The following is a 26,659-nucleotide window of genomic DNA, read 5'->3' on the forward strand; positions in this document are numbered from 1 at the left end:
GCTCCGCCATGCGCGCGGTCCGCCCGCCCGCTACGGGGCGCGCCCGCTGGTTGCGCCGGTTAGGGAACAGCGTCGGCGCAGCGTCCGGTACCGGCGGGGGCGTGGCGCACCTAAATGAGCTGACGCTGATTGGAGGAGCCGCGCGGTGGGCGTGGCCCAGCTGCGGGATGAGCTGCGCTGATTGGCGGGGTTTTGTGGTGGGCGGGGCCAGGGGCGGGCACGGTGGCGCGCCCCGGAGCCGCGGTCAGAGCGGCGGTGGCCATGGCGGTGTGCGCACGGCTGTGCGGCGTGGGGCCGACCCGCGGCTGCCGCCGGCGCGGCTCGGCGAGAGAGCAGCGCCGCGGCGCCGCCGACAGCGAGCCCGACACCGATACGGACCCGGAGGAAGCGGGAGGTGGCGGCGTCACGGAGGACGATGAGGCCGCGGAACGCATTGAGGGCGGGCGGCCCCTGCCGCCTTCTGTCGAGGCCGGCCCGGCCGGGCGGGCCCCGCTGTCCCTGTTGGAGCTGCCTCCGGAGCTCCTGGTGCAGATATTCGGCTCTCTGCCCGGTACCGACCTGCCCAGCCTGGCCCGAGTCTGCACCACCTTCCGCCGCATCCTCCGCACCGACACGATCTGGCGGCGGCGCTGCCGCGAAGGTACCGCCCGCCCGAGGGGTGCGGGGGTGCAGCGGGAGGGGGCTCCGGGGGCACCGGGGCGGCCTCGAGCGTGCAGGAGCACACGGAGAGTGCGAGAGGGGATGGACTGGGCGTCCTGAAGGGCTGGGGATGGGGGTGCAGGACAGAAATTAGATTTCGGGGTGCTGCTGTGGCTCGCAGGGATCCACGTGTGCTGAGGGAGAACGGGCACATCTCGGGTCCCTTGGGACACGGGGTCGTGGTGGTGGCACTTGAGTTGTGGCAAAGGGCGTCGAGCTGGGGCTGTCCCCCGGAGGAATGGGATGGGAGCAGGCCCTGGGAGATGATGTCTCCATGGAGCGTGTCCTTGGGGGAATCCTGAGGACGGGGAATGCTCAGCCCCTGCAGGGAAGAAAAGGGGAGACCTTGGGATTCCTGGAGACACGGGGGATACACCTGGAGCAGAGAGCCTGCTGCGTCTGGAGGAGGCCAGGCGAGGGAAGGGGAAGTACAGAGCCAGTGTGGAGAGGTTCCAGGTTCGTGTGTGCGTTTTCCAGGAATCTCTGGTGCAAGGATGCTGTGCTGCAGCAATGTGAAGGCCTGGGAGGTGTTTTTCCCTCAGCACTGCTCTGCGAGGCTGCAGTTCTCCATCGTTACTCCTCATCCTCTTCCTCCCACCGCTGTGGCTTTCTGTCCTCTGTTATTTCAGTCCTGTCCCACCTCCCAAGGTCTGCCTTGCTGTGCTCATCCTCTCTCCAAACGCTGCCACCCTGCCAGGTGCTCCTGCTGCCAGCACATGAAGTCATGTGTATTTTCCTGTTTGCTTTCTGTTCTTAATACCAGTGAGGGCACGGGGATGAAAGATCTGGGAATGTCTGCCTGCACTGGGGTCTGGTGGAATGCCTGAAACCTTGCAGGAATGAATTTGTGCCTTATCAGCACTGCCCAAGAACCTTTGGACAACACAAAGGCTGCTCCTGGAAAATGTAAACCAAAGGATTATTGCATAATTCAGCATTGTCCCAATAATTTAACATTAGTTTGAGGAGACAAGCTAATGAAATAGTGCTAATTCTTTCCTTACACTTCTCTAGTGACAAGGAGCCCTCATGGATGTTTGTGTGTTTGATGAATGGTTTGCAAAACTTCACTGATTAATTATTATAATAAGTTATGATCCTGGAAAAATGTGTATATAAAAATCTATGTCACTTTTAACTCAAGGCTAGGTTGGCCTGTAAAAGATGCACTGAATTAGGCCTGATGGAGATTTACATTTATTTATCAAATTTGTGTCTGCTCCTTGGATAGAGCAATGTTCAAAAGCTCAGCTGCAATTTAAGGAAATGAAGGAAACAGTGAATTTGTGTGGCTAAAACTAAGCTGGACAGTAAGGTAAGGTGTCAAGACAACACTTTTTTCTGTGGCCCTTAGCTAACTGCCAGGTGAGAGGTGTATAATCCAGATTTTCATTCTATTTGTGTGTAATTTCTCCAGTTTGCCAACACATCCATTCCAAGCAGTGTCAGAGAGTGCTTTGGTGGCTGCTGGTGTGGCTGAGGAGGATCCTGTACCAAAGACAGGTGCCCAAGCTGTGCCAAACAAACAAAGATAAGGGGCAGTTCCTGGCCAAAATGTTCCTACCATGGTGAAAATGACCCTGGATCTTTTAACCAGCTCTGGTTTTACAAACAGTTCCTCAGGTGGACTTCTCAGGCTGGTTGTGGTGCTTGGCATTGCTCTGCTGAGGCAGGACTGTAACTTTGAATGGTTGATCACATGAGTATAGAACTGGGCATTATTCAGTAGGTAAACATCAGGTGTTGGTAAATAAATAAACATTTACAACTCAGAATATTCTGTGCTGTGTTTTCAGGTGACTGTGTGACAGCCAAATGTAAAATGTCATCACTTTCTGTAATCCTTTCCAAACCAAACCGCTTCCCATCTGAGGTCAGTGTTTGTGTTTATGTCTGCCTGAGTCTTGTTGTGAGGCTGCATGTCCTAAAAACAGAACAAGAGCACGTGTGTCCTGCTGGTTTATTCCTCTGAAACCTACTGATGATGATGGAATCACAGAATATCCCGAGTTGGAAGGGATCCACAAGGATCACCCGAACCCAGCGTGATGTTCCAGGAGGAACTGGGAAACTTCAGCTCGGTGTCAGCTGCGTGTGCAAAACCACTTCTGTTTTCAGGAATGCACAGCAGTGCAGAGGCAGGAAGGAGTCCTGAAATAATCAGAACAGAGAGAAGCTTCTCTGGGAGAAGCTGTTGTTGCTTTGTTGTGGCTGTTTTTTCCCATCTCCTTGGACAGGAGCAGTGCTGGGTGTGAGGAGCAGCCTGGCTCTGCCCCAAGTTGGATGGGGCCCTCGGTGCATGCAGTGTTGATGTCTTGCCCTGCTCTGGGCCAACCCAGCTGTGGATTAATCTGAAAACATGCTGTGATTGTTCCAAGTGTCCAGAGGACTTGTCTGCCTGAAAGTGGAGTGGCTTTTGCTGCTGGTGGAGAACTGGGATGAAGCAGGGGGAATTGTGTGACACTGACACGACTGTCAAAGCTGTTGTCCTTTTATCATTGCAACTGTTTGGGGTAAACAATGTCTCTGGATTGTTTCTTTGGCAAGGAGAGGGTTGCAGTCACTTCCATGTTTTCTATAAATAGATTGCTGATCTCTGCAGCAGGAGCAGAATTAAAGCTCGTGTCACCCTGGCTGGTGGCCTGACCTACCTTGATTAGTGCCTTACAGTCCATTTTTAATCTTTAATTTCTTTCATCTTTAACCAGAACAAGGCAAGTGCAACAGAGCACCTGGAAACAGACCAGTAATGCAGAGTAACCAGTTCTAGAGCTGGGAAGAAAAGGCTTTTGTTTGTGAAAACAACCTCCAACAGCTTCTGGGCCTGCTGGAAAACGTCAGCCAAGGTGCTGAAGTTTGTGACTTTCAGGTTGTGTGGAAAGAGGAGGGAAAGAAGGGTGGGAAATGTGGTTTGTACACTCAGTGAGGAGACTTTTGGGTGGGGTTCAGCTCTTAAAAGACTCAAGGAATCCATGCAGGAGTGTGATGCACAAGTGCTGCCACAACAGGAACCATTTCTTGCAGTGCTGTGCCCTGGTGAAGGTGGCTGTCATAAGTGACAAGGCTCCAACCTGCCTTTGTGTGGGGTGAAAACATTGTGTAGTGTGTTATCTCTGGCTTTTCTTCATCTCTGATGACCTTTCCTGGCTTTTTAACTCCAGCTTGGCAGTGGTTGGGTTCCTCACTGCTCAGGCAGGTGCTCAGCACTCTCACCCACCCTTCAGAGAGTCTCAGACCTGTCTGCAAGCTGCCCATCCTCTGCTTTGGGGTTTCCACAGATGTTTGCATTTCTCGATGGTAACCCCAAGCCTTCCCTTGGAAGAAGTGTTTGGAGGGGACTGGATGTGTTTTAATCTCATTGCTCAGCCTTTGGAAACAAGAAGCCAATTCCAATTTGTCCATCTGGTATTTCAGAGCTGCTAACCTGAGAATCTCCCATTTTTGTGGTATGTGGAATAATCCAGTGAGTTTTTTATCCTCTCTGTTCTGTGTCCAGCCCTGTGAACCTGCATTCATCCAGGGATAATTGAAGATTTGATTAACCAGGACACAGTGGAAGTGCAGTACTGGTGAAGGGGATCCAGCTCTGCCAGACATCCTCATTTCCTCAAAACTGTGGATGTGCACACACAGCTTCCAGCAGCTCCCTGGCATTGCCATGCTGGGGAAGGCAGCAGAAAAGCAGGAATTTGGGCTTTGATGTGAGCACAGGGGTTCTTCCCAAGCTGGGATGGAGGAGCCTTGCCTGTTTTTAAACTCCAGACTAGTCTGTGCAGGGTGAAGGTGACACAGCTTCTTTGGGGGAGGAGCAGGGAATGTGAGGCTTGGAAGTGCTGGGAGCAGGGCAGGGAATAAATGCAGAGGTATCAGTGCAGCTCATACCAAATGGAGACTGCTTTTCCAAGTCCTTTAAATTCCCGTGCATGTGGCCATGGAAACAGCAGCATTCCCTGTGTTTGGGAAATCAGCACTCCTTATAAAGCAGCAGCTTTTCCAGCAGAAAAACCAATTTCCATCCTTGCTTTGGAAGCAGGATTAAGTAGCCATTTTCCAAGGGTGTGAATTTCGGTGACTATTAACTCCTTAAAATAAAAATACTTTACTCAGTGAGCTATTGCACTGAAATACATTTCCTTAAAATAGATTTAATTGCACTGAAGTGGAATTTTCCAGGAAGCTGAAGCCCTTCAGATCTTTCTTGGAAAGGGATTTCTGTTCTCTGTAATGAAAACCTTAGCAGTTTTATTTTTCTCTCATCATCTTGAAGCTCTACTTGCTGTTAATTTATGTCCCTCTTGCTTTCTGGGTTAAAAAGAGATGACCTTTCTTGCTTATGGTATTTGGAGGGTTTTTTTTTCAGCACTGTGAGCCAAAAGATTGATTTTTCTCATAAAATGGCCATGCTGGTGTGAGCAGCTGGGTCACAAGAGCTGCAGTAATGCACTTATGGAGCTCAGCCATCACTGTGGCATTTTCACACTCTGTAGCTGTTTGCTGGCCAAAACAGGATAAGAATTAGTTCTAAAATGAGTGTTAAAGCACGTTAGGATGAGATTATTTTCTTCTTGATAATACTTTCTAGGATATCTAATGACAAATAACATGTAGCAATATAGAAATCCTGAATTTTTGTGTTATTTAAATGAATTTGTTATTTGAATTTTTCCCGGTAAGATTGGAATTACAATCATTTTAATAACAGTTTGGCTTTCATAAAATTTCACTGCAGGTTAGCAGGGGCCCTTGCATGAAGCTTTGACATCAAATCCCTTCCCACTCTGTTATTTGGAGGTAACTGCTGGTGGTGGATCTCCCATGGCACTCACTTGAGTGATTTATGGATTAGGGAGAAGGCTTTGGGAGAAATCTGTGGGAAGAGGGAGTGTCAGTCTCGGTGCTGCTAGAGATTCCATTTGGGAAGGATTCTCCATGTGTCTCCTCCCTTTCCCATGCTGTATAAATCCCTTCCCTGCCTGCAGTGGACAGGGCTCATCTCACCTGTCCTGTGTCAGGTGGGTTTTGTTTCCGTGCACAAGAGTTGCCTGTTCCATTCCTGCCCTTTTCCAAGGATTTTCCAATCAGCTGAGGAACGTTCCACGCTGTTCCTGCATCCCCTGGATGTGTTTATCCTCCCGTGGAGCTGTCCTTTCATGGCTCAGCTGGCAGAGCCCCAGCACTAAATGCTTTGTTTGTGCTGGGCTGCTCATCCTGCGAGCTGAGCTCGGCTGGGCTCTGCTAATTGTGCTTCCTCAGCCCACCTTGGGCTTGAGAACCCTCAGAGCTTCCTCTGGCATTGCAGGAGTCAGCAGGAATTGTGCCACAGCCCTTGGCAGCTTTTGGTGAAGGGCATCATGTTTGTCCTGTGCCCCCCTCGCCTTCGCTGCCCTTGCTTGAGCCAGAGTGTGCAGGACGTGTGTTCCCTGGAGAAGGGCTGCCAGTAAACCCTGGGTGAGCTCTCTCATCTTGTATTTATAGACAGGAGGAGGCTGAATTAATTCAGGGAAACTCCTGCTTTTCTCATCTCTGCATCCTGAATTCTCTCCTGCAGCAGGTTTCCAGCATTAGGTGGTGCTTCACAGCCACAGTTGTTAATTCAAGGATGCTCAGCTGAGGATAAAATTTCATATTTAATGGCTTGATGAGGGTCTGCAGAGATACAGTTTTGTGTCAAATATCTGGCAGGTGTTTGTGCTGCTGAGGAAAGCTGCTGTTTGATCTGTGCTGTTGATGTCTTTGATGTCAAGGAGGGCTCTTTTCTGTTCTGAGATCTGTCGGGGTCACTGCAGCAGGGTGGCATTGTCACTGCTGATTTTTTGGGATCTCCCTCCTCTCGTTCCCTCCCTCTGCTCCTCTGAGAATTTCTGGCATCGAGACATTAGTACTTGCTTTTATTTTATTTTAAGTTTCTTAGAAGTTTGACATTGACTTCCTGAAAATGAAAGGAGAGAATCTCATTTTCTGCTTCAAAGCTGCTCCGAGATCTCCGGCTCCCTTTGTTTTCGGGGGGTTCTGGAAGGAATCAAAGGCATCTGACTGTACAACAGCCCTGCCTCAATCTGATCTGCTTTAAGTGTAACCATATTTGTACATGCTGGGGCCTGTTTTATGTCTCTATTTCATTCTTTTTCAAGTCTGTGACCTTTCCTTTAGGATCCTAATAAGCAGTTTTCCCTGTCGGGTACCTCAGTGAGAGCAGATAATTGCTGCGCACAGCGGTGATTTGATGGAAACAGGCACGCAATCCCAGCTGGAATGGGGATGTCTCCCACATTTCACACTCTTCCTGGCTGAGGTGGGAGCAGCTGTGACTTTGCTGGGTGTGTTTGTGCCTTATGGTGTGTTTGTTGCAGGCATTGCTTGTGAAATGTCTTGGAATCTGCAACGAAATCGCATCCAGTTTTTAAAGCAAAAATCGGATTCTTGGTCTACTTTGGCAGCTTCAGGAAAACACAAATCAGATCTCAGTAGCTGATGTCAAGACTCTGGGTCCAAACCTTTTTGTGCCAGGGTTGACCCTTTTTTCCTGTGTTGTTGCAGAATATGGGGTGTGTGAAAACCTGAGGAAGTTGGAGATCACAGGAGTGTCCTGTCGAGACGTTTACGCCAAACGTAAGTGATAAAACCAATCCAAATCTTGCTTAATACCAATTTTGAGAGCACAGAAATGTTGAATATTTATTAAACTTCCATGGCAGAAGCTGTTCAGACTGACTTGCAGGGGTTCCATTGGGAAGTTGGCGTGTTTGGAGTTTTATTTAATACCAAGAGTTGGGATTTCTGTGCCTCCCAGTCCTTTGGTGGGAAAAGAGCACGGAATTTCATTTTTTAATGAAGTGTATTGAGGGATTTTCATCCTGTTTTGCCATTTTCAGATCCTGCTGAGGAATTAACAGATATTTTTTCTAAGCTTTAATCACAGTGAAAGGAAATGGCTGTAGGAGATGAGCATTCCCTGAGGGAAGAGAGCCTGGCTGGAGGTGTCAGTGTGTTTTGGGAATGTCTGTGGGTGTGGGACCCTCCAGAACCTTGAAGTAGCAATGACTTCAAGTATTGATCTTAAAGCTGGGAATAAGAACAGATAGAAGGGGTTTAATCCCATCTTTAACAGACCTGCTGAGCATCCACAGGAAAATGATTTCATCCCCTACTGTCTCTCCTTCCCTATGATAGGCTGCACTGGGGATGGAACTGCCTCATTTTCCTGGCTGGGAGGGCTGAGTGCTGCTGAGCCAGCACACAAATGTCCCCAGAGAAGTCCCATTAACCCTCGAGGCCTCCCTTAATTCCCATTTAATCCCCTATCTTTGTGTGGCACTGCTGTGGTGACAGCCACACAGCACATACCAGGTCAGATCTCAGCTCTCCATTGCCTTTCTTAGGTGGGACAACATCTCTTTGTGACCTGTAGTCCTTTTCACCATGTAACTTCCATGGTTCAGAGGTCCTAAAGTGATATTTAGTGCTTTTTATGCACAAATTGTGGGTAAAAATGGCCTTACTGGCTCAGGACAGTGGTGACTCTCCAGCCCAGTGGCTGTGGGCAGGGAGCTGAGGAGAGAGCAAGCCTGTGGGATATTTTCCTAAACAATCCCACCATTTCCAGAGTTTAATCAGTTTATTTATAACCTGCAATAAATCAGTTGTGAGTATTTTTCAAATCCATGGCATCCATTAGCCAAGGGTCACACTTGGTGTGTGAGATCCACCCCTGTGATGGTCTTCCTGCACTTCTGTGTAGGGTCAGTGATTGTATCCACCCAGAAATCCCGAGCAGTGCTGGTTTCTCCAAAGTGGGAGTGTTTGGCAGCCGTTCCTGGCTTTCAGGATTCAGCATCTCAGCTCCTCTGCTCAGATTCTGCACTTTGCCCTGTGCCAGGAGCAGTTTCCTGGTGGTGTCACCCCATTTTCTCTACTGTCCCATAGACCTCTGTAGTTGCAGTGGAGTTAATTTGGGATTACTGCAGGAGTTAATTTGGGATTACTGCATGGACTTTTCCATTCACTGAGTGTGCTTCTGTGGGAAATGGTGTGGGAAAATAGGAACTGAGCTCAAGTGGCTGCAGGCAGAACTAATCCCAGACCTGGGCTGCTGTCCATGGAGTGACTTGGTCTTCTTGAGGCAGCAGTGCAGAGTTTGAGGAAGAAGGACTTTGATTCCACTTGGAATTCACCGGGTGCCATTTGTAAACCATGTCTGTGGGAATGTGGAACAAACCCTGCTCACGTGGGACTGAGGGTGACGGAAACAACTGGAAGCAAAGTCAGGAGAGAGCTGGACTTCCCTGCGTGGTTGCTCCAGATCCGTGGAGGTGTTTGCTGGTCCCAGTGGAGCAGAGTTTGCTGGCACTCACCCTGCTCTGTCTGTTCAGGTATAAACCCACGGGTGAAGTCGGGGCGTTTTATGAAAATCCTGCCCGACTACGAGCACATGGAGTACAGAGATGTTTACACCTGCCGTACGTACCCCGCTGCTGCTGCTGCATGGAGTGTGCCCTGGCTTGGAGCAAAGCACTGGGGGTGACCTGGGGACAGCAGGGAGGTGCCACCAGTGGTGGCTGGTGCGTGTTAGAGGAGCTGGGACCCTGCGGGGTGACAGCGCGAGCAGGGCGGGCACCGAGGCTTTGGGGGATTTTTTTTGGAGGTGCTTTTTTGTGGAGCTCTTTGCACAGAACAGGAGCACTCAGTCTGCTCGTGGGGAATTGCTCCTTTGATTGAGGAATGAATTCAGATTCACCCTGGTGAGGCCTCCCAAAAGCAACTGTGGACTGGCAGAGAGCTTTGTCTTGATTCAAGTGAGCCACAGAGATCCACAGCCCTTTCCAGAGAAAAATGCTGAGTGCTCCCATAGTAATTCCCTCCCTGCACACTGAATCCTTTTAAACACCATCTCTGTCTCTAGGAAACGTTCTGCTAATGTTTTAAAGGTTGTGATTTGCCTTCCTCACTTTGGATAACCTTTTTTTTCCCTCCTTGTGTTGTGTTGAGGGAGGAGTAACTAAACCCTTGGAGTTTAGTGTTCAGCAGGAAATGAGGGGGAAGGACTGATTAGTTTACATCAATTAAGGAAGCCAGGACTATTTGGTGTTTATTTGGAGGGGGTGTTGAGCTGTCTCTGATGCTCCTTTGGGTCTGCAGAGTTTGGCAGACTCCAGTTACTAACTCACTGCTGCTTGGGAATGGAGTTTTTCACACCCATTAATGAGTGGATGCTGCAGAATTCCCTGTGCTGAGAGAAGCAGCAGAGCAGGGGCCATGCAGGGGAGGTGGTGACTTTAATGGGAGTCAGGACACACCAGCAGCAGGGCTACAGCAGAAATTTGGACAAAATTTTGGGTTTGGCAACCTGGGGTGCCTGTCAACACCGTCTGTGTTCTGGGGCTGGGTGGGAAGGAGAAGCAAATCCAAACTGCAGGATGGATTCCTTTGGAGATTGGGTGTTTATTCCAAACTTAAATGGCATTTAATGCTGTTCCCTCAGTTGTTTCTTGAGCTGCAGCCCCAAACTTCTGATGTGTCCCTTTTCTCTTGGGCTGTGTTGTGTCACTTAAGAAAAGCTTGGATGGTTGGACTTGATGATCCTGGAGGTCTTTTCCATCCAAAATGATTCTGTGGTTCTGAGCCCATTTCCCTCTTCCCCCTCATGTGTTGTCAGGATTTTCCATGGAAGTCTTCCCTAATTCCTGTTCATGCAGTGCCAGCCAGGTGAGCTCAGATCACTTTCCCCAGGGGTTTAAGCTCACCTGGATTACTCTGAGCTCTTCCCACGTGCAGCTCAGGGCACTGCTCACATTGTTCCAGCTCATTTCACTTTTACAGACCTTCCTGATCCCAGGAATCCAGGAGAATTGCAGTGGATTGGGTCTTTCCTGGTCAGGACAGCCCTTTGCCAGTGGGAGCTTGGCATTCCCTGCTTTTCCAAGCCCATTCCTGGCTGGATTGAAACCCTCAAACCCTGGATTGAAACCCTGAAAGGTGTGCAGAGCTACTTATGGACCGTGGGGAATATCCAGGCTGGATGAAGGTTGTCCTGGAGCATCCAGTGGATGTGGTTTTGCTCTGTTTGGCAGGATGTGGACTCAGAAATCTGGATAGGCAAGAGGCCTCTCCAGGAGTGAGCACAGGCAGTGGAAAACCTTGGAGAAAGACCCAAGTGCTGTTTTCTTTCGAGGAGCAGGAAGGGAAGCAACTGCCAGATCCATCCTGTCTCCTAGCAGGAAGAGCCAGAGCTGGAATTCATCAGGTTTTCCCTGCAATTAGTATTAGCTGCTGTTTTGCTGGAGCTCAGAAGCAGCCCAGGCTTGAAAATTGAGCTGTGTTTTGAGACTTGTTTGGGCCTTTGGCCAAGCACCAACATTTTCCCCAGTAAGTTCTGGAAGTGAATGAGATTTATTTTATTTTTTTTTTTTAGGCCTCCTGTGTCCAGAACTCAGCTCTGTTTCCTGAAATTGCTCCTAACAGGAGCTGGGCTGGGAGGCACATCCACATCCCCCTTGGATAGCTTCGTTTTCTGTCCTAAAAAATAATAATCCATGGCAAAGGCTGGGCTTTATCAGCTCTGTGGCAAACAGGGTAGAGGGCAGAGTGTGGTGGGTGGAGCAGCTCATCCCATTAATTAATGTGTAATTACTGAGCTGGGAATGGGGCTGGCCTGCTTGTCTTAGTGTTTTGTGCTGCACTGGGTGAAAGCAGGCCATCAGTCTGAAAGCCCAGGGAAAAGGCTCCTCCAGGCCATTGGCAGCAGCTCTGGACATCCCTCCCTGTTATCCTGAACTTCTGTGGCAGTTCTTGCTTTGGTGGAATAAAACCACTCCTGTAGTTCTTGCTGTCTGAAGTAATTAATGAAACAAAGCTGCTGGAACAGCTGGCCTGAAACACAGCTCTTCTTTGAAATTAATACAAACCCAACCCTATTATTCAAGCCAGTCCTGGAGGTTAAAGTGATTTATTGTGGCCTTCTGAGTTGGCCATGGGCATGTGAAATATCAGTGAAATATCTTCTTGCCATCTCCATGGGAGTGATGTGCATGCTGCTGTTCCTGCCCAAAGTGCCAGACTGTGTAATTCCTTCTTGTGAGGTTTACTGATCCTGTGAGGAAACCAGATGGACAAAAGGAAATCAGATGGACAAGTGGAATGGCTGTGTAAGGACTGGAGGCAGGTCCCATCTCTAAGCTTTCCTCACAACAGGAGCTTTAAGATCATTCTGTAAAAACCCTTTTTATTCCTGCTTACTGAAAATATTCCTCTGTTTAGGTGGGATTGGAGGGACAGCTGGCTCTGAAACGAGAAACAGGGAAGCCTTAACTGCTAGAGCAGATTTTTAGTGGGTTTTGGGAGCAGTTTTTGGGCCCTGCTGAGGTGTAGCTGCTGCTGTAGAATTTTTAAGGCCGTGACTGATGTGGTCACACCACCAGATTCCCAAGCTGGAGTGATCCATGTGCTTTGCCCGTGCTCCCAGTGGCTGCTCCTGAGGATGCTTAACTCTGGAGCCAAGTTTGTCTACACAAGGCAGTGAAATGCTTTCAAAATACCCAATTTTCCCTGTTCCTTCCCACATTTCTGCCCTTCCCTATTTTCTGTTGCTTTGCAGTGTGAAGCATCGAGTGCATTTTTGGTAACTGGAGGCAGCAGACGCTTTTATTTGTTTTAGCTCTGGTTATATCGTGTGATTTGCATTAATGGGACTGTGTTGCAACAGTTTTTTGGGAATTCCTGCTGAGGTAGGTGGTTCTGCCCTTCCACAGGGCCAGGAATAAAGAATATAAATGTGTGTGAGCTTGGGGGAAGGCTCAGCTTGCACACAATCATTTCTCCTGAGTAAATGCAGTCGTGGGTGCTATTGGTCAGTGCTGTGTGCAGCCTGGTAGCGGGGTTTTCATTCCCAAAATCCCAATTTCTTGGCTGGATGTGCTCACTTGAGTGTCTCCCTGTTTCCCAGTGCTGCACCGCTACCGGCACATCCTGGGGTTGTGGCAGCCGGACATCGGGCCCTACGGGGGACTGCTGAACGTGGTGGTGAGTGCCTCATCCCTGGGCTTCTGGGGGCTCACAAGTGGTTTTCCACACTTGCCACACCTGGCAGCCATTCCCAGAGCACTAAAAAGTCTGAGCACTCAGCCCTCAAGTGAGTGATTCGGACCCAGAGGGTGTTCCTTGGTTCTTTCTTCACAGGAAAGGTTGTTAAACACAGGAGTGGGTTGTGCAGGGGGATGCTGGAATCCCCATCCCTGGAGTGGATGTGGCACTTGTTGCTGTGGCTGGGGATTGCTCACAGGTTGGACTTGATGGTCTTGGAGCTCTTTTCCAGCCTGAATGGTCCTGGGGTTCTTCTCATCATCACCACCTTTCTCCAGGCAGTTCTTTTATGTTTCAGCTCCATGCCAAACAGCCCCAGGAGCAGGTAGAAAACATGATCCATGTTTGAGAGAAAGGCTTGATTTAGAGTTTGACACTGATATTCCAGTGGCTGGCACAGGAATCCATTTATTTACTTCATTTTATTTACCTGCAGCTGGACCTTTTGCACTTGTGTGATTGGCAAACCTTAACAGCAGCCCTAAGGCTCTGATGTAGAGTGACACTGGTGCAAGATCTGTGGAGCCTGGCAGCTCTGGTGCTGCTGGCAGAGCAGTTAATGAACAACATCTGACTCTGAACTGCTGAGAGCTGAGGCAGGAGTTTGCCTGGAGCCCTTGTTCTCTGCACCAGGGTTCAACAACCGCCAGGTTGAAGCGGAACAAATCACGAGGCCTTTGGGTTTTGCAAGGTTCTGTTGCATGAACCGGTGTAAGAGGGCATCCAACTGCATCAATACTTCCCCTGTGACCTTATAAAGACTTTGTGGTGCTGCCTGGGTCTCGGATCTCTGTGTTTGGAGAATATCCTGCCTCTGGAATTGCGGGCCCTGAGGGAAAGGATTCTGTTAGGTGTGCAGGAAGGGGGCTGACACTTGTGCCTCTCAGTGGAGGAGAGTGTTGCTTTCTGTGTTCTCTGAGTAATAAAGCCAAATAATTCCTCATCCAAAAAGCAGGGATAGTCATGGGAAACTGAATTCATCTGCTGGAATATCTGCCAGCAGGAGCTCTCAAACCAATTAGAGTCTGACTTGCTGTGTGGTCCTTCCCTCTGGATCCTGCACTCCAGGCAATAAAGGCCTGAGCTTTTTCCAGTGGTTCAGGAAGCCTTGTAAAGAAACCCTCTTCATCCAGGGAGTGCTGGGAGTGCATATGGTCTGGGTTAATGGCTGGAAAGCTGTTTGGGAATGCAGCAAACTGTTCTGCAGCTCCTGCCCTGCGCCACGAGAGGCCTCGGGGTTTGCTGCAGCCTCCTAAGGAATTTTGCAGAGCTGATCCTGTGAGCTCTGTGTCCTGTCCCTCTGCAGGTGGATGGTTTGTTCATCATTGGCTGGATGTACCTGCCCCCTCATGACCCTCACGTGGATGATCCCATGAGATTCAAACCCCTCTTCAGGATCCACCTCATGGAGAGGAAATGTGCCACGGTGGAGTGCATGTATGGCCACAAGGGACCTCATAATGGCCACATCCAGGTGAGCTCCTCTGCCTCTCCCTGCACTGTGTGTGCACTGGAAATGGATTCATCAGGAAGCTGGGAGGATTTTATTTCAGAGATAAGGCTTTCACCACCCTGCTGTGTGTGTGGGCACCAGCTTTGCACTCATTATGTGTCTGACAAGTTGTGTGGGCTGTTCCCTGCTCTGAATTTGTTCCCTGGCAATGGCACAGCCAGGCTGTTGTGCTGTTTTCTCTTGGGATTGGGAGCACCAGGATGTGCACAGGCTGGGGAAAGGATGTGTAAACTTGCCTTGGGCAGCTGATGAGTGTGCCCAGGCTGACACAGACCTGTTCTGCAGCTCTCCCCACGGTGGGACCTGGAGAAGGTGATGCAGCATCCACTGGATGCTTTGAAAACTTCCTGACAGGTTGTTTTTCTTTAAAGGAGGAAGCTGAAATAGGGAAGTAGCTTCAAATTATTATTTTCATTAGAGTGCATTGATGTTTTATTGCTTTTGTTTCTCTGTTCTGTAGCTGTTGCGCTCAGTAGCAGTGAATGATTTCTCTGTTGCAGCAAATGTTTGTTTTGTAATTCGTTTACTGTGAGCAGTCTTAGCTACACCATCCAAAGCATCTCTAAACAGGTGTGTAACCTGTTCAATTCTCCTCCCTGGTAATCACAGATTGTGAAGAAGGACGAGTTCTCCACCAAGTGCAACCAGACGGATCACCACCGGATGTCAGGGGGCAGGCAGGAGGTGAGTGCTCTGCACTGATCTCTGTGTGTTCCCCTTCCTGACATCAGCTCTTGGGCTGTGGGAGGTGCCCTTCTGATTTCTGTGAGATTGGGCAGGTGTGAACCCCCAGGCTGGGAGCTTTTGGCTGATTCCCTGGTTTAGCTTTCTGTGTCAAGGTGCTCTTTGAGCCCCAGCACCTTCCTCCTGTTTTGGTTGCAGAGAGGGTCAGCAGCACATCTTGGACATCACCATCACTCCAGGCACTGATCTCAGTGCCATTGCTGTCTGTATAATTAAGATCTTTCAAACACAGTGAGCACCAGCTGCATTTGGATACCTGCTGGTCAGCAAGGCACCTTCCCACTGCTCGCCTTGCTCGAGGGATTAAAAGCTTCATTTGGTTGTTTCTCCTGTGTCTGAGAACAGGAGAGTCTGTCAGCTCTACCCAGCAAGGCAGACTCCTGACTGAAATACCTGTGTTTAAATGCAGGTATAAATGTCAGGATGAGTACCTGTGCCAGGTACTGCTGTTTGCTTCCAGCTGGTTCCACGTGACAAATCTGCTATTTCAGCTGCTTCTGAGGAACGCTGTGAAATGTCTCTCTGCTAATGGGAAACAGCTGGGTGAAAGGTTTAGTTAAGTGTTTTCTGCTGCTGGAGAAAATGAGAAATGCTTTAATACTTTCAAAGCACCACGTTAAGTGTGCGTGGCATTATGGAAATTGGAGGATCTGGCTTGGGAAGATAAAGGAGGCAGGTTTGGAATATCACTTGGCAGGCTGCTATCTCAGTGTAAGCTGTTATCACACCAACTCATGGCAGGGTATTAACTTGTCAGAGCTGCAGTTGGGGTACTTCAGGAGATGCTTTCAAAGCACCCTTTGGATTTAGATGCATCAGTATTAAATCAGCAGGATTTAACCTCCTAAACCCTCCGTGCTTTTCAAAAGCTTTTTTCTTTTCTGTTGAGCGTGTCAGGACAGGGCACAGGAGTCAGCTTGTGGGCACACAAATGAGTTACTGTGAGAGAAAGAGCAGATGAGCTACTTTGCAGTAACAGGCCATGCTCATGCCTTTATTCTGAGGAGGTTTATGCTCCTATGTGGGATTTATTTGAAGGGAAGCCTGTTTATTGTGTGATCACTGGCAGTTACCATAATCACTATTTGTTAAGCACATTTCCAAGCCAACACGTGCTTGTTCCCAAATCCAGCCACGTTTCCCTGCCTTTGGCAGAGGATGTGCCCTGCCTGTGGCTCTGCCAGTGAAATGTGCTGTCACAGAGCCCCACAGTGAAGCCACCTTGGGGCACATCACTGGAATGACCTCATCCTCCCCCTTTTCTCCTCCTGCTGCAGGAATTCCGGACGTGGCTGAGGGAGGAGTGGGGTCGGACTCTGGAAGACATTTTCCATGAACACATGCAGGAGCTCATCCTGATGAAGTTCATCTACACCAGCCAATACGAGTAAGGGCTGCTGCATCTTCACAAGCACACTGGAGCATTTTTCCCCGAGGTGGGGTTTTCCATGGGCTTTCACAGCCAGAGGAATGTTGTGTCTCTGCAGTGCTTCCCAGCTGTACAGGGAGATGAGGTGGAATGACAGCAGTTGGAATAAGATTCCAAGTTCTACACAAGAACTGTGCACAGTGAGGTGCTTTTGAGTCATTTAACTCTGTTTAATTTGATGACAGAGCAAATGCCTGTGATCCCAAGGAGTGTCTGGTTATTATCCATATTAGTGTGCTCTGTAGTGCAGGAATTAGAGAGTCCCTGAGAAACTGGGGGTTTTAACCATCTCTCCAAGCTTCTATTAGCAGCCACCTCACTGTAGCAGATATTTAAACATGCTTCACTCTCAGGTTCTCTGGGAATCTCAAGGGCTGAGGAAGTTTCCTTGCTGCAGGAATCTCCTGGTGTGCTCATGAGGATGCTGGGGAGAGATGCACAGGGAAGGAGGAAATGCTTGCAGAGCTCTAAAGCAAATCCTCAGCTTGCTGAAAGCACAGATCCTGCCTGTCTTGACGACATCCCCAAGCTGCTGGAGGAGCAGAATGCAAACACATTGCTGCTGGGGAGGGTTTTTTTCCTGACTTCTCTGACGTTTTTCTCTCACACAGTAACTGCCTGACGTACCGGCGCATCTACCTCCCCCCCAGCAGCCCCAACGACCTCATCCAGCCAGGCCTCTTCAAAGGCACCTACGGGAGCCATGGGCTGGAGATTGTCATGCTGAGCTTTCATGGGAACAAAGCCAAGGGCACCAAGATCACTGTGAGTGTGTTTTCCTTTCTCTCAGGTGCTTGTGAAGGTATTTATGGCTTTTGTTTCTCAGCCGTGGATGCACAGGAGAGGTTTCTGTCTGGGAGCTGGCAGCCCAGACCCTGTGCGGATTGGTGTAACTACAACCTGCTCCTCAAGTTTCTCCTGGATCCCCCTTCCTTTCCTCTCCCTTGCAGCTGCTTTCTGTGAGCAGCTGGTGGCAGGTGTCTGGAGATCCCCTGTGTGTGTGAGGAGCAGGTACCAAGTGTTGGCAGCTCTTCACTCAAGTCAGGCAGGGAGCTCCATCCTCCCTGCAGGGAGGGATTCTGGGGAAATGCAGCTGCAGCTTTGACTTTCTTTCACCCTTGCAAGTAGAGCTTTTGATTTAAAGCTCTGGTTCTGGGAAGGGGAAAGCAGAGATGTCAAAGAACAGCAAACAAGGTCCAAGCAGGGTTTTTTTCATTGCCAGCTTGGTGATTATAAAATAGGGTGAACTATTAAGAAGCCCAGGTGATGGCTCTGTAGCACCTGGTGTCTGCAGCTGTGCTGTTCCTTCCTGTCCCTAGGGAGATCCCAACATCCCAGCTGGACAGCAGACTGTGGAGATAGACCTGGCCCATCCTCTGCAGCTGCCTGACATCGAGAACCTGCGAGACTTGAGCGAGCTGTCCCGCATTGTGCTGGAGGTGCAGGAGCAGATCCGGCGGGAGGAGCAGGAGCGGGAGCAGCGGCAGGAGGAAGAGGAGCATTCCCAGCAGCCTGCCAGTCCCCTGGCAGGAGAAGGTGCTGAGGGGGAAGAGACTGCAGCTGGGGCAGAGGGGAAGACCCAGGACAAGGCCCCAGCTTCCCAGCCCTTTGTGCTGCCCATGGGAGTGATATCGAGGAATGAGGATTATCCCCGGACCTGCCGCATCTGGTAACCAATGCTTGTATGGCTGATGCATTCTTGAAAGGGAAGGGGGAGTCTTTGAGGTGTGTCCTCTATTTGTGTGTCCTTTACCTGCCTGTGGATCTCCCAGCCCCTTGGGCTCAGATCTCACAGAATCCCAGAAGGGTTTGGGTTGAAAGGGACCTAAAATCCCATCTTGTTCCAGCCCTGCAATGGGCAGGGACACCTTCCACGAGACCAGGTTGCTCCAAGCCCTGTCCAGCCTGGCCATGAACATTTCCAGGGATGTGGAATCCACCATCTCTGGTTCCTGCCTCTGCTGTCCAATTTCCCACACTTTGGTTTGTTCCCTCTCTCACCATGCTGTCATCTGCCATCCCACTTCCTTGCTAGATTGACTTCAGAAGCTGGCACCTCTCCTGAATTCCACACACCCCTCCTTTTTTTTTTCTTTTTTTGTGTGCTTTATGTCTCAGAGCTGCCCAGCTCATATATTTAGAGCTGGTGAAGCTGCTTCCCATTGCCATGTGTGTCATTCATGTTCCTTCTCTCCCACCTTTCCCTGGCCTCTGGTGCCCTGTGGCAGCCCTGGCAGGTGCTGAGCACCCCAAGCAGGAGGTGCAGGTATGCAGAGAGCTGTGCTGAGTGGGAGCTGGAGTTGGTGAAGCAGCACACTAAATGAGGTGTGGAAAAAGAGCCCAAAAGCTGAGGCTTAGGCAGGTGACCTTCAGCCAAACATCTGTGCTCATGGAAAAACCTACCCAGAGCTGGTTAATCCCAGAAGGCTCCTGCTGTCACAGCTCAGTTGTGTTTGAATAAAACCCTGCTCCACCTGCTGCTTGCTCAGAGCTTTGAATGACCTTTATTCCTCCTCAGGTCCTGGCAGATTTTTTTTGCTTTTTAGATTTTTCTTTCCATTCCCTTAGGTTTTGCCTCTCTGGTTCATGCTCTCAACAAACCTTTGCTTTCCTGGGAGGATTGAGCCTGTGCTGATCCTTGAGTTGGACAGGTTAATCTCAGATGGGTTTGAACTACCAACAAACCCAGCTTTGGGGTGCAGGTGCTAATTAGGATAACCCAAAGCAGGAACCTGCAGACAGCAACGGGGGGAGTTCCTTGTCTTAATAGAAAAACCGAGTGCAAAACTCGCTGTCCTGTCACAGTGGCTTCATCAGAGTTTTGTGCTGATTTTTAAACTAAATACTGGCTGATCCTGGCTGTTGTCACACCTGTTCTGTCTTCATCCCCTGGCAGTTTTTATGGGACAGGGCTCATCGCTGGCCACGGTTTCACCAGCCCCGAGAGGACCCCGGGGGTGTTCGTCCTGTTCGACGACGACCGCTTCGGCTTCATCTGGCTGGAGCTGAAATCCTTCAGCCTCTACAGCCGCATCAAGGTCTCCTTCCAGAACGCCCAAGCGCCTTCCCGGGAGGCCTTCGATGAGATGCTCAAGAACATTCAGTCCCTGGCTACTTGATGAGTGGTTGGTGATGGACAGGGGTGGCAAAGGCTGCTGCGCTCCCCAGCCGGGGCTGTCGGTACCTCTGGATAGAAGCATGCACTTTGAATAAAGCCTTTTTACCCCAAATGTCCACACATCCCAGTTCAGACATCCGTGACTGCCCTTTCCTCTGTGCCGCTCCACGCTGCCTCCCAGCAGTCCTTGTTTCCCAGTCTGTGCTTTGGAGAGCTGAAGGGATCCTGCAGGGGAGGGAACAGACCTCCCTTAGTGCGAAAAAAAAGAATGTATTGGGACAAAACCGACTTGTGGTCAGAGGAACAGGCAGTGACAGAGCACATCCTCCTCTCCAGAAACCTTTCTGTGGGTGCAGCGTTGCCAGGAGAGGCTGGTACAATACCTGCATCCTTGGCTTGCTAATTGGAGTGTGTGGTTTCCTCTGCAGAATTGCCTCAGCCAGGGCAGGGCCCCCACTGCAGATGAGTGTGTGCAGCATTGTCCTGTGGAACTTGATGGATGTGCTGTCCCTGAGACCACAGGTGACTTTTTTTACTCCTTGCAGGAGCTGGGTGTGGGACTGAAGATGGGTGTAAAACTGCAAAAGCTCTTATGTTCAGACTGGTTTGTACCTGAAAGGCTTTCTCAGATCTTGTCAAGTGGCTCTGAAGAGGCACAGGAAGGAGCCAAAAGAAACCCAGCTGTGAGATGAGCCCAGAGGGCTCCAGGTGGGCAGCACAAGGTGCCACATATCCCCCTGGTCCTGTGTGACCCCAGGGGTGCCATTCCTGTTCAGGCTGCCCTTCAGAGTCCTTGTATTGTGTGGCTTGTTCTGGCTCCTGGAGCAGTGGCTGCTGCTGCCCCCCTCACAGAACCCTTCTTTCCCTTTGCAGTTGCACTTCTTTCATCCCAGAATGATTTTGTGGCAGATCTGAGCTCCACTGGGAGTTGTGTGCTGCAGGCAAGGGAGCAGATTCCCTTTGGACTGTGCTGTGCAGGAAAACCCTGGCTGTGAATTGTGCTGGAGACCATCAGCACTAACACAAGCCTTTGTTGCAGCTGCCCTCTGGCTGTGATGACAAACTCCAGGTCCCTTCTCTTCTCCCCAGATCAGTGTCTAACAAAACCCTGCCGTTCCATCTCTGCAGTTTTAGGTCTGTAAATGTGTCTGTACCTGTGCTGGGAGGTTTCAGGCCCCCTCTGGGGAGAAGTTTCAGTCCCTGCCTGGTTCCAGTGCCTGTGAACAGCTTTTATTCTCACTCTCACAAGGGCTTTTTGCCATTTCTGCCTCTCATGTGTTCCCTCAGCTGTGTGAGAAGCCAGGCTCCAGCAGAGACAGCGAGCAGCAGCTCGTGTCACTCACAGGATTAATTCCTGTCTCTCTGGATGGAGCTTTCCAAACCTCTGGGAATTTCAAGGTGATTTAGGGCACTTTTTGCTTTGTTTCCTGCAGCTCTGTGAGGAGTGGCAGTCCTGCCTCAGTGTCAGGGCTGAGGAGCTGTTGCAGGCCTGCTGAAAAAGCTGGGGAAATGTTGCAGGGTGGGTGTGAGCAGGCTGTAGAGGTTTCCCTGCCAGTTTGGATCTCCCAGGGCTGCAGAGAGGGAGTGGGCAGAGAGGTGACCTGGAGCTGAGCTTGGCTATCTCAGCCTCGTGCAGACACAGGTTTCCAGTTTGGTGCAGATTTCTGGGACAGCTGAAGATGTTCAGTGCTGGGTTAATGGTTGGACTCGATCTCAGAGGTCTTTTCCAACCTAAATGAGTCTATGATTAGGACTTTATTTGGTATCTCAGTGGTTTATCTTGGGATTTGCTGTTAGGCTGCTGCAGTTCTGCCTGGTGTTCTCCCTAACAGCCCAAAGGGGTGGGAGATGTCCCCTGGGGAAGCTGTTCCCATTGCCTGTCCCTAAAACCAGCTCTTCTTCAGCTGGACCTGCAGCTCTGAGTGCAGATTCCTCCCCACTTCAATATCCCTGCCAAAAAAAAATAATAATCCTAAACTTTCACACAACTGACTTGATAATTTTGGCTTTTAGCTTTTAAATTATGATTAATTTTTTTTAAATGGAGATTAAAATCCAGACTGCACTGATTGCCCTGCGAGTACCTGAGGCTTGAGTCACTCTCTCAGGTACTGACCTGTCTGTAGCCTCTGTCCTTTGTCACCTGGGCCAGGGGTCACCTGTTTGCTGTTGGCACAGGTTGTGCATCCGCTTTTCTCCAGGCTTCTTTTCCCTTCTGAGTCTCCAGTGGCAGTGCCAAGGATCTCCTGAAGGCCAGACCTGCTTGGCTGGCTGGAGAGAATGATTTTAGTGGAGGCTGGTGCCTTGGGGGAATTTTCCCAGCTCTGCCTTGCCCCTGTAGTGGCATCTTTTTATTTATAACTCACCTGGCTGGCCTCAAAATGTCAGGATAATTCCTGATTAAAGGCAGAGCTGCTGGTACCCCCTGGCTTCATTCTGTCTGGAGCAAAGGAAATAGCAAGTTTTGTATTAATAATCCTCCTCTGATGCCTTTTCTCACCTTGTGCTGCTCCAAGCCTGGCAGGCTTTTGTGGCATTTCAGAGGAAAATTCCCTCTGGTTTGGCTGAGGGTGAGGAAAGCTGTGAAGGTGGATTTGGGAATGCTGGGGATGCTCCTGTGCTGGATATTCCTTTGTGTGTGGCTCTGTCAGTGCTTCCAGAGCAGAGCAGGATAACGTGGAGTTACCACTCCCAGCTCTGGAATCTTTGGGAAGGGGGAGAGACAGATTTAGGAGCAGGCAGTTTGGATCTGATCCCCCCTGGCCGAGGGGGATGCTCCTGCTTTCCCAGTCCTGCCTTTCCTCCTGGGAGGCTGTGCTGACAGCACACTTGGGTGCAGGCTGTAGCACCCCCTGCACAACACTGCATTCCCCACTCCTTTCCCAAATGCCAGTTTCCAGCCCCTTGGGATCCTTGTGTGAGCTGTTGACAGGGATAATGTGTGCTGGGGCCCTGCAGATGGTGATCAATCTCTGCTGCCGACGTCTCCTCGTCCTTTTGGCTCTGCGGGAAATCTCGGGGACAATTGGCTGGATTTCTTCATCCCAGATGGGTGGAAAGTGCTGGCGAGGATGGAAAACAACTTGTCAGGGGTAGGAATACTCCTGGCAGGAGCCTTTTGGATTAAACAAAGCCTTTGCAGGGAGGTTGCAGAGCCCCAGTGGCCACTGCAAGACCTGGGGCTGAATTCTGGCTCGGGGACAAGAAGTGTGTGCTTCATGTGCTGGGGATGGGTTCTGCTCCTCCATCCTGTGTTGTCAAAACACACGGATTTGGCCAGCTGGAAAACAGGAACATCAAAGCTCCAGTTTGTTTGCCTTGGGCCTGATTTGAGAGCTGTGAATGTGCTGTGCTCAGGAGTGGTGGCTGCCCCTCCACAGGGATGTGTCAGGCTGTGTTTTACTGAGGAGGAGGAGGAAAAAGGATGGAATTGTTTGTAAATTTGGGTGTCAGCTTCGCTGTGGAGTGAACAGCAGTGCTGGCCTGGAATGGGACAGCAGCAGTGGGAGGGCAGTTCCTTAGGAAATGTGTGCTGGGGAGAAAGGGAATTCTGAGCAAACGTGCCTGGAGGTGTCAGCTCCCAGGAAGAGCCCAAACCGCAGCTGGCTCAGAATTTACTTTTCAACAAGGATGACTTTTTTCTTGCTTTTTATTAATTCAAACCTAGTGGAACTCGATGGGAGTGTTGGGTGTTATGTGGAAATGGGTTGTTTAGGCTCAACTTGCTAGTTTAGGGAATGATAATGTGTTAACTCTGTCTTGTAGCTGGCTGCTCTCGTGGCCGATAATCCTCTGTGGTGTTCAGCTGCCAAAGGCTCGTGCTGCCCTTCCCAGTGGGACACTGAATTATTTGGGATGTGGGGTAGGAGAGGGAGGTACCAAACTGTGAGTGCCACTGACCTTTGGGTGCTTTGTGTGCTGAATTCAAGTGTGTGGTTCTGGTTTTTTGTTTGGATTGCAATATTTGGAACTTTGGAGGCAAAGAGCACTTGGCTCGACCGTGTTCATTAGCTTAATTAAAGCAATCTGCACTTTTGTTTTGTCATTGATTACTCCCCCTGCCCTGTTCCCATGTGTATTTTGCACTCACCACTTTAACATGACACTGATGGATTAATCTGGGCATTGCCTGGAGATTCTGAGTGTGGACAAGTCTCTACAAAAGTATTAAAAATGAAGGAGAAACCTAAATCCCTGCTTTGTACAGAGGGCAGTGGGAGGAAACCATTGCACATCCACCACCACAAATACCCACGTGGAACATGAGAAGTTGTACTTTAACCACCTCACCTGCCCAAGGGCTGGGGTTTGCCTGTCCTTTCCTTGGAGGCTTAGAGAGGAATGGGATGTATGAAATCAACACCTGGCGGCCTTCACCCCAGGTTTTGGAAAGCTGAGCAAGCCCTGTTGTGTTACTTTTACACCTGATCATTGTTACCCAAGGAGCCTTTTCCAATTTCAAATAATAAAAAGCAAAATTTTATGAACTTAGTTCTGTTTGGTTTTTTTTTTCTCCTGCCTGACCTTGTCCCAAAGGAAAATGTTGGGCCATTTCCACCCTCTTGGTGTGCAGCTGCCTGTCCTCCACCGTGGCTAAGAAATCATTTTCCCTTCTTTGGGTACTTGGTGAGCAGTTCTGGTTTCCTGAAGAAGTGAGACTCACATCCCACACCTCGTGCTGTGAAATCCCAATTTTTCCCCTGTCCCCATTTTCTGTTCTCTCCTCCTGATCTCCCCTGGGCTGCCTGTGCTCCCTGTCCCCCAGCAGATTTGGGATGGCAGAACTGACAGCCCGAGCCCTGACAAAGCCTCCCTGCCTTCCCAGGCCCAGCTTTCTCTGAAAGGAAGCCTCAGGTAATCCTGAATTATTTTTTTCCCCCCTTTCTTCCTTCCACTTGGTGTGAAAGGGATCAGCTGGCACCAAACCAGGATGAGGAGGAGGAGGCAGCGTGATGGTGTCAGCCCCCTTCTCTGTGGATCAGACTCAGAGTTGTCTGTGTTTCCTACACTTCAAATTCCCACCCACTCCAGCTCTGCTTTTCCAAGGGGTGCTGTGGAAATGGGAGAATTTGTGGCTCAGCTGCCACCAAGGAGCTTTTCCTCCTCCTGCTGCAGGTCCTGTGCCAGCCCCGTGTTCCCTGTCCTGCCTTTCCTGGAGGGAATGTCGTGCTTCCAGTTCTGCAGCCCAGTTCTGCTGGTGAGTTCTTCTTTTGGAGAAAATCCCTGGCTGTGGAGCACTGAACTCCTCCAATCCAGGCATGAACTCCTAATCTGGAAATGGCTCTGCTTCAGTGCTGGTGGTTAATCCAGTCTGGAGTGCTCTGTTACAGCTCCCAGCACCATCCTCTGAATGTCTGGCATCCTCCATTTCCCCTTTTTTGTATAATTTTTGTGTTTTTTATAACATCAATGCCTTTCCCTCATCCCCTGCCGTGGTTTTGTGCTGCTGCAGGCCCCTCTGAGTGTTCAATCCTCAGCAAGGCAAGAGTAAAACACAAGTTCAGTAACTCCTGCCATGTGTTTGGCCTTGGAGGAGCACAGTGTGCTTTCTCAAGTGGCAGCACCGCTGAATCCCAGCCACAGCCACCTCCCAGGAGCTGGACTGGGAGCCTCCCTCTCCCTCCAAGGAAGCTGGAGGTGTGGGATCCGTGCAGGGCTGAGCTCCTTCGCTACAACCCCTGGCCAAGGAGTGAGGAGCTCCCTGAGACCTGGCAGAGATGTTCCTGGCCAGGTGGGTTCCTCCTGCCAGCTCAGTGATGGATAAACTGATTTTCCATCTGCTGTGGGTCTGTCACAGCTGTTCTGGGCTGCTCACAGTGGAACAGGGTTGTTCCCAGAGCTGTTGGCTCAGGAGCTGAGGCGGTGCAGGGGTGAATTATTCCCTGACAGAACCAGCACGTCCCACACTGGTTTGGGAACCTTGTCTGTGCTGGGTCTTGGTCTCTGCTCTCAGGGATGTCTCAGGACGTCACCAAAAAGTCCCCAGCATTCCTGCACAGCATTCCTGCCTCTTCCTACCTGCCTTGTCCCCAAAACCCACAAGGCTTGTGCCTGCAGACAGGAAGGAAGGTGGTTCTCCATTCTTAAAGCCACAATCAGATCCTGAAATCACTTCCCAGTGAGAGCCCAAGCCCTGGCAGCAGCTGGAGCCTTTCCCTGGGGGAAGGATGGGCTGTGACAGCTCCAGGCTCTTCCCTCTGCCTTTCTCCCCACCCTGCTCTGTGATCCAGGAGCTCTTCCCGGCTCCCAAGGCTTTGGGGGGCACCGAAACAGGAGGAATGTTGGGCTCTGCCCTCCCCTCTCTGCATCATCCCAGTGCAGCCCCTGCAGCAAACTGGGGTGTGTTCCACTCATCCCAGTTCCCAGCAGCAATTTCCTTCCTCCTCCTCCCAGTGGGGAAGGTTAATTAACGGCTAATTAAAGCCTTCTGAGCTGTTCTGTAGTGGAGCTGTCACTCCTTTCCTTGCCCACTGCCGTGATCCGGCTGTCCTTAACAGAGCGTGATGGGCTCGGCTCCTGGTTTAATGTCACCTCGTCCCTTCAGAGCCCCCGTGGGATTAAATCCCGTGGGATTCCGTCCCGTGGGATTAAATTCCATGGGATTAAATTCCGTGGGGTTAAATTCCGTGGGGTTAAATTCCGTGGGGTTAAATTCCGTGGGATTAAATCCCGTGGGATTCTCCCCGAGCAGCCGCTGCCGGGCCAGGCTGGGCCGCGCCGTGTCCGCCAGGGGGCGCCTGGAGACCGGACACGGACACTCGTGGGCTCGGGATCCACATGGATATGGATGGATATGGATATGGATATGGATATGGATATGGATATGGATATGGATATGGATATGGACACTCGTGGGATTGGGATCCACATGGATATGGATGGATATGGATATGGACACTCGTGGGATTGGGATCCACATGGACATAGATATGGACACGGACACTCGTGGGCTCGGGATCCACATGGATATGACCACGTGTCAAACACGAATTCACACGGACACCCGTGAGGTCAGGATCAAATGGCCACTGACATTTATGGGATCAGGATCCATAGGGACACGGACACCCATGGGATCAGG

At 50.4% G+C, this 26,659-nt stretch overlaps 1 protein-coding gene and 1 long non-coding RNA gene across 5 annotated transcripts; both read left to right on the forward strand.

Moving 5' to 3' along the window:
- Positions 1–261: 261 nt before the first annotated feature.
- Positions 262–24,069, forward strand: FBXO31 (F-box protein 31). Of its 4 annotated transcripts, none has more exons than XM_033517142.1 (10): positions 262–640; positions 7,237–7,308; positions 8,823–9,068; positions 12,638–12,714; positions 14,081–14,248; positions 14,897–14,971; positions 16,309–16,418; positions 17,072–17,225; positions 17,780–18,129; positions 19,357–24,069. In XM_033517142.1, exons 1-10 carry the CDS (start codon positions 262–264, stop codon positions 19,577–19,579), a joined length of 1,854 nt encoding a protein of 617 aa, XP_033373033.1. In that variant the 3' UTR covers positions 19,580–24,069. The 4 variants fall into 4 exon arrangements, with proteins under 4 accessions (XP_033373033.1, XP_015495605.1, XP_015495606.1 ...); XM_015640119.1 differs by lacking the exon at positions 8,823–9,068 and adding an exon at positions 9,069–9,155; XM_033517143.1 differs by lacking the exons at positions 262–640; positions 8,823–9,068 and adding exons at positions 6,140–6,991; positions 9,069–9,155.
- On the forward strand, positions 9,163–10,826 carry LOC117244977. The gene is made up of 2 exons (XR_004499023.1): positions 9,163–10,671; positions 10,767–10,826. It is a non-coding gene; the product is annotated as an uncharacterized LOC117244977 (long non-coding RNA).
- Positions 24,070–26,659: the final 2,590 nt, after the last annotated feature.

Source organism: Parus major, chromosome 11 (assembly GCF_001522545.3).
Source record: "Parus major isolate Abel chromosome 11, Parus_major1.1, whole genome shotgun sequence".
NCBI lineage: Eukaryota > Metazoa > Chordata > Aves > Passeriformes > Paridae > Parus > Parus major.

Excerpts from the sequence above, each read along its gene's own strand:
- FBXO31 (XM_033517142.1), top strand. The coding sequence starts at position 262 with ATGGCGGTGTGCGCACGGCTGTGCGGCGTGGGGCCGACCCGCGGCTGC. Across the intron at positions 9,069-12,637 it reads ACCCTGCTCTGTCTGTTCAG|TGCTGCACCGCTACCGGCAC; the intron begins GTATAAACCCAC and ends CCTGTTTCCCAG. Across the intron at positions 16,419-17,071 it reads ATCTACACCAGCCAATACGA|TAACTGCCTGACGTACCGGC; the intron begins GTAAGGGCTGCT and ends TCTCTCACACAG.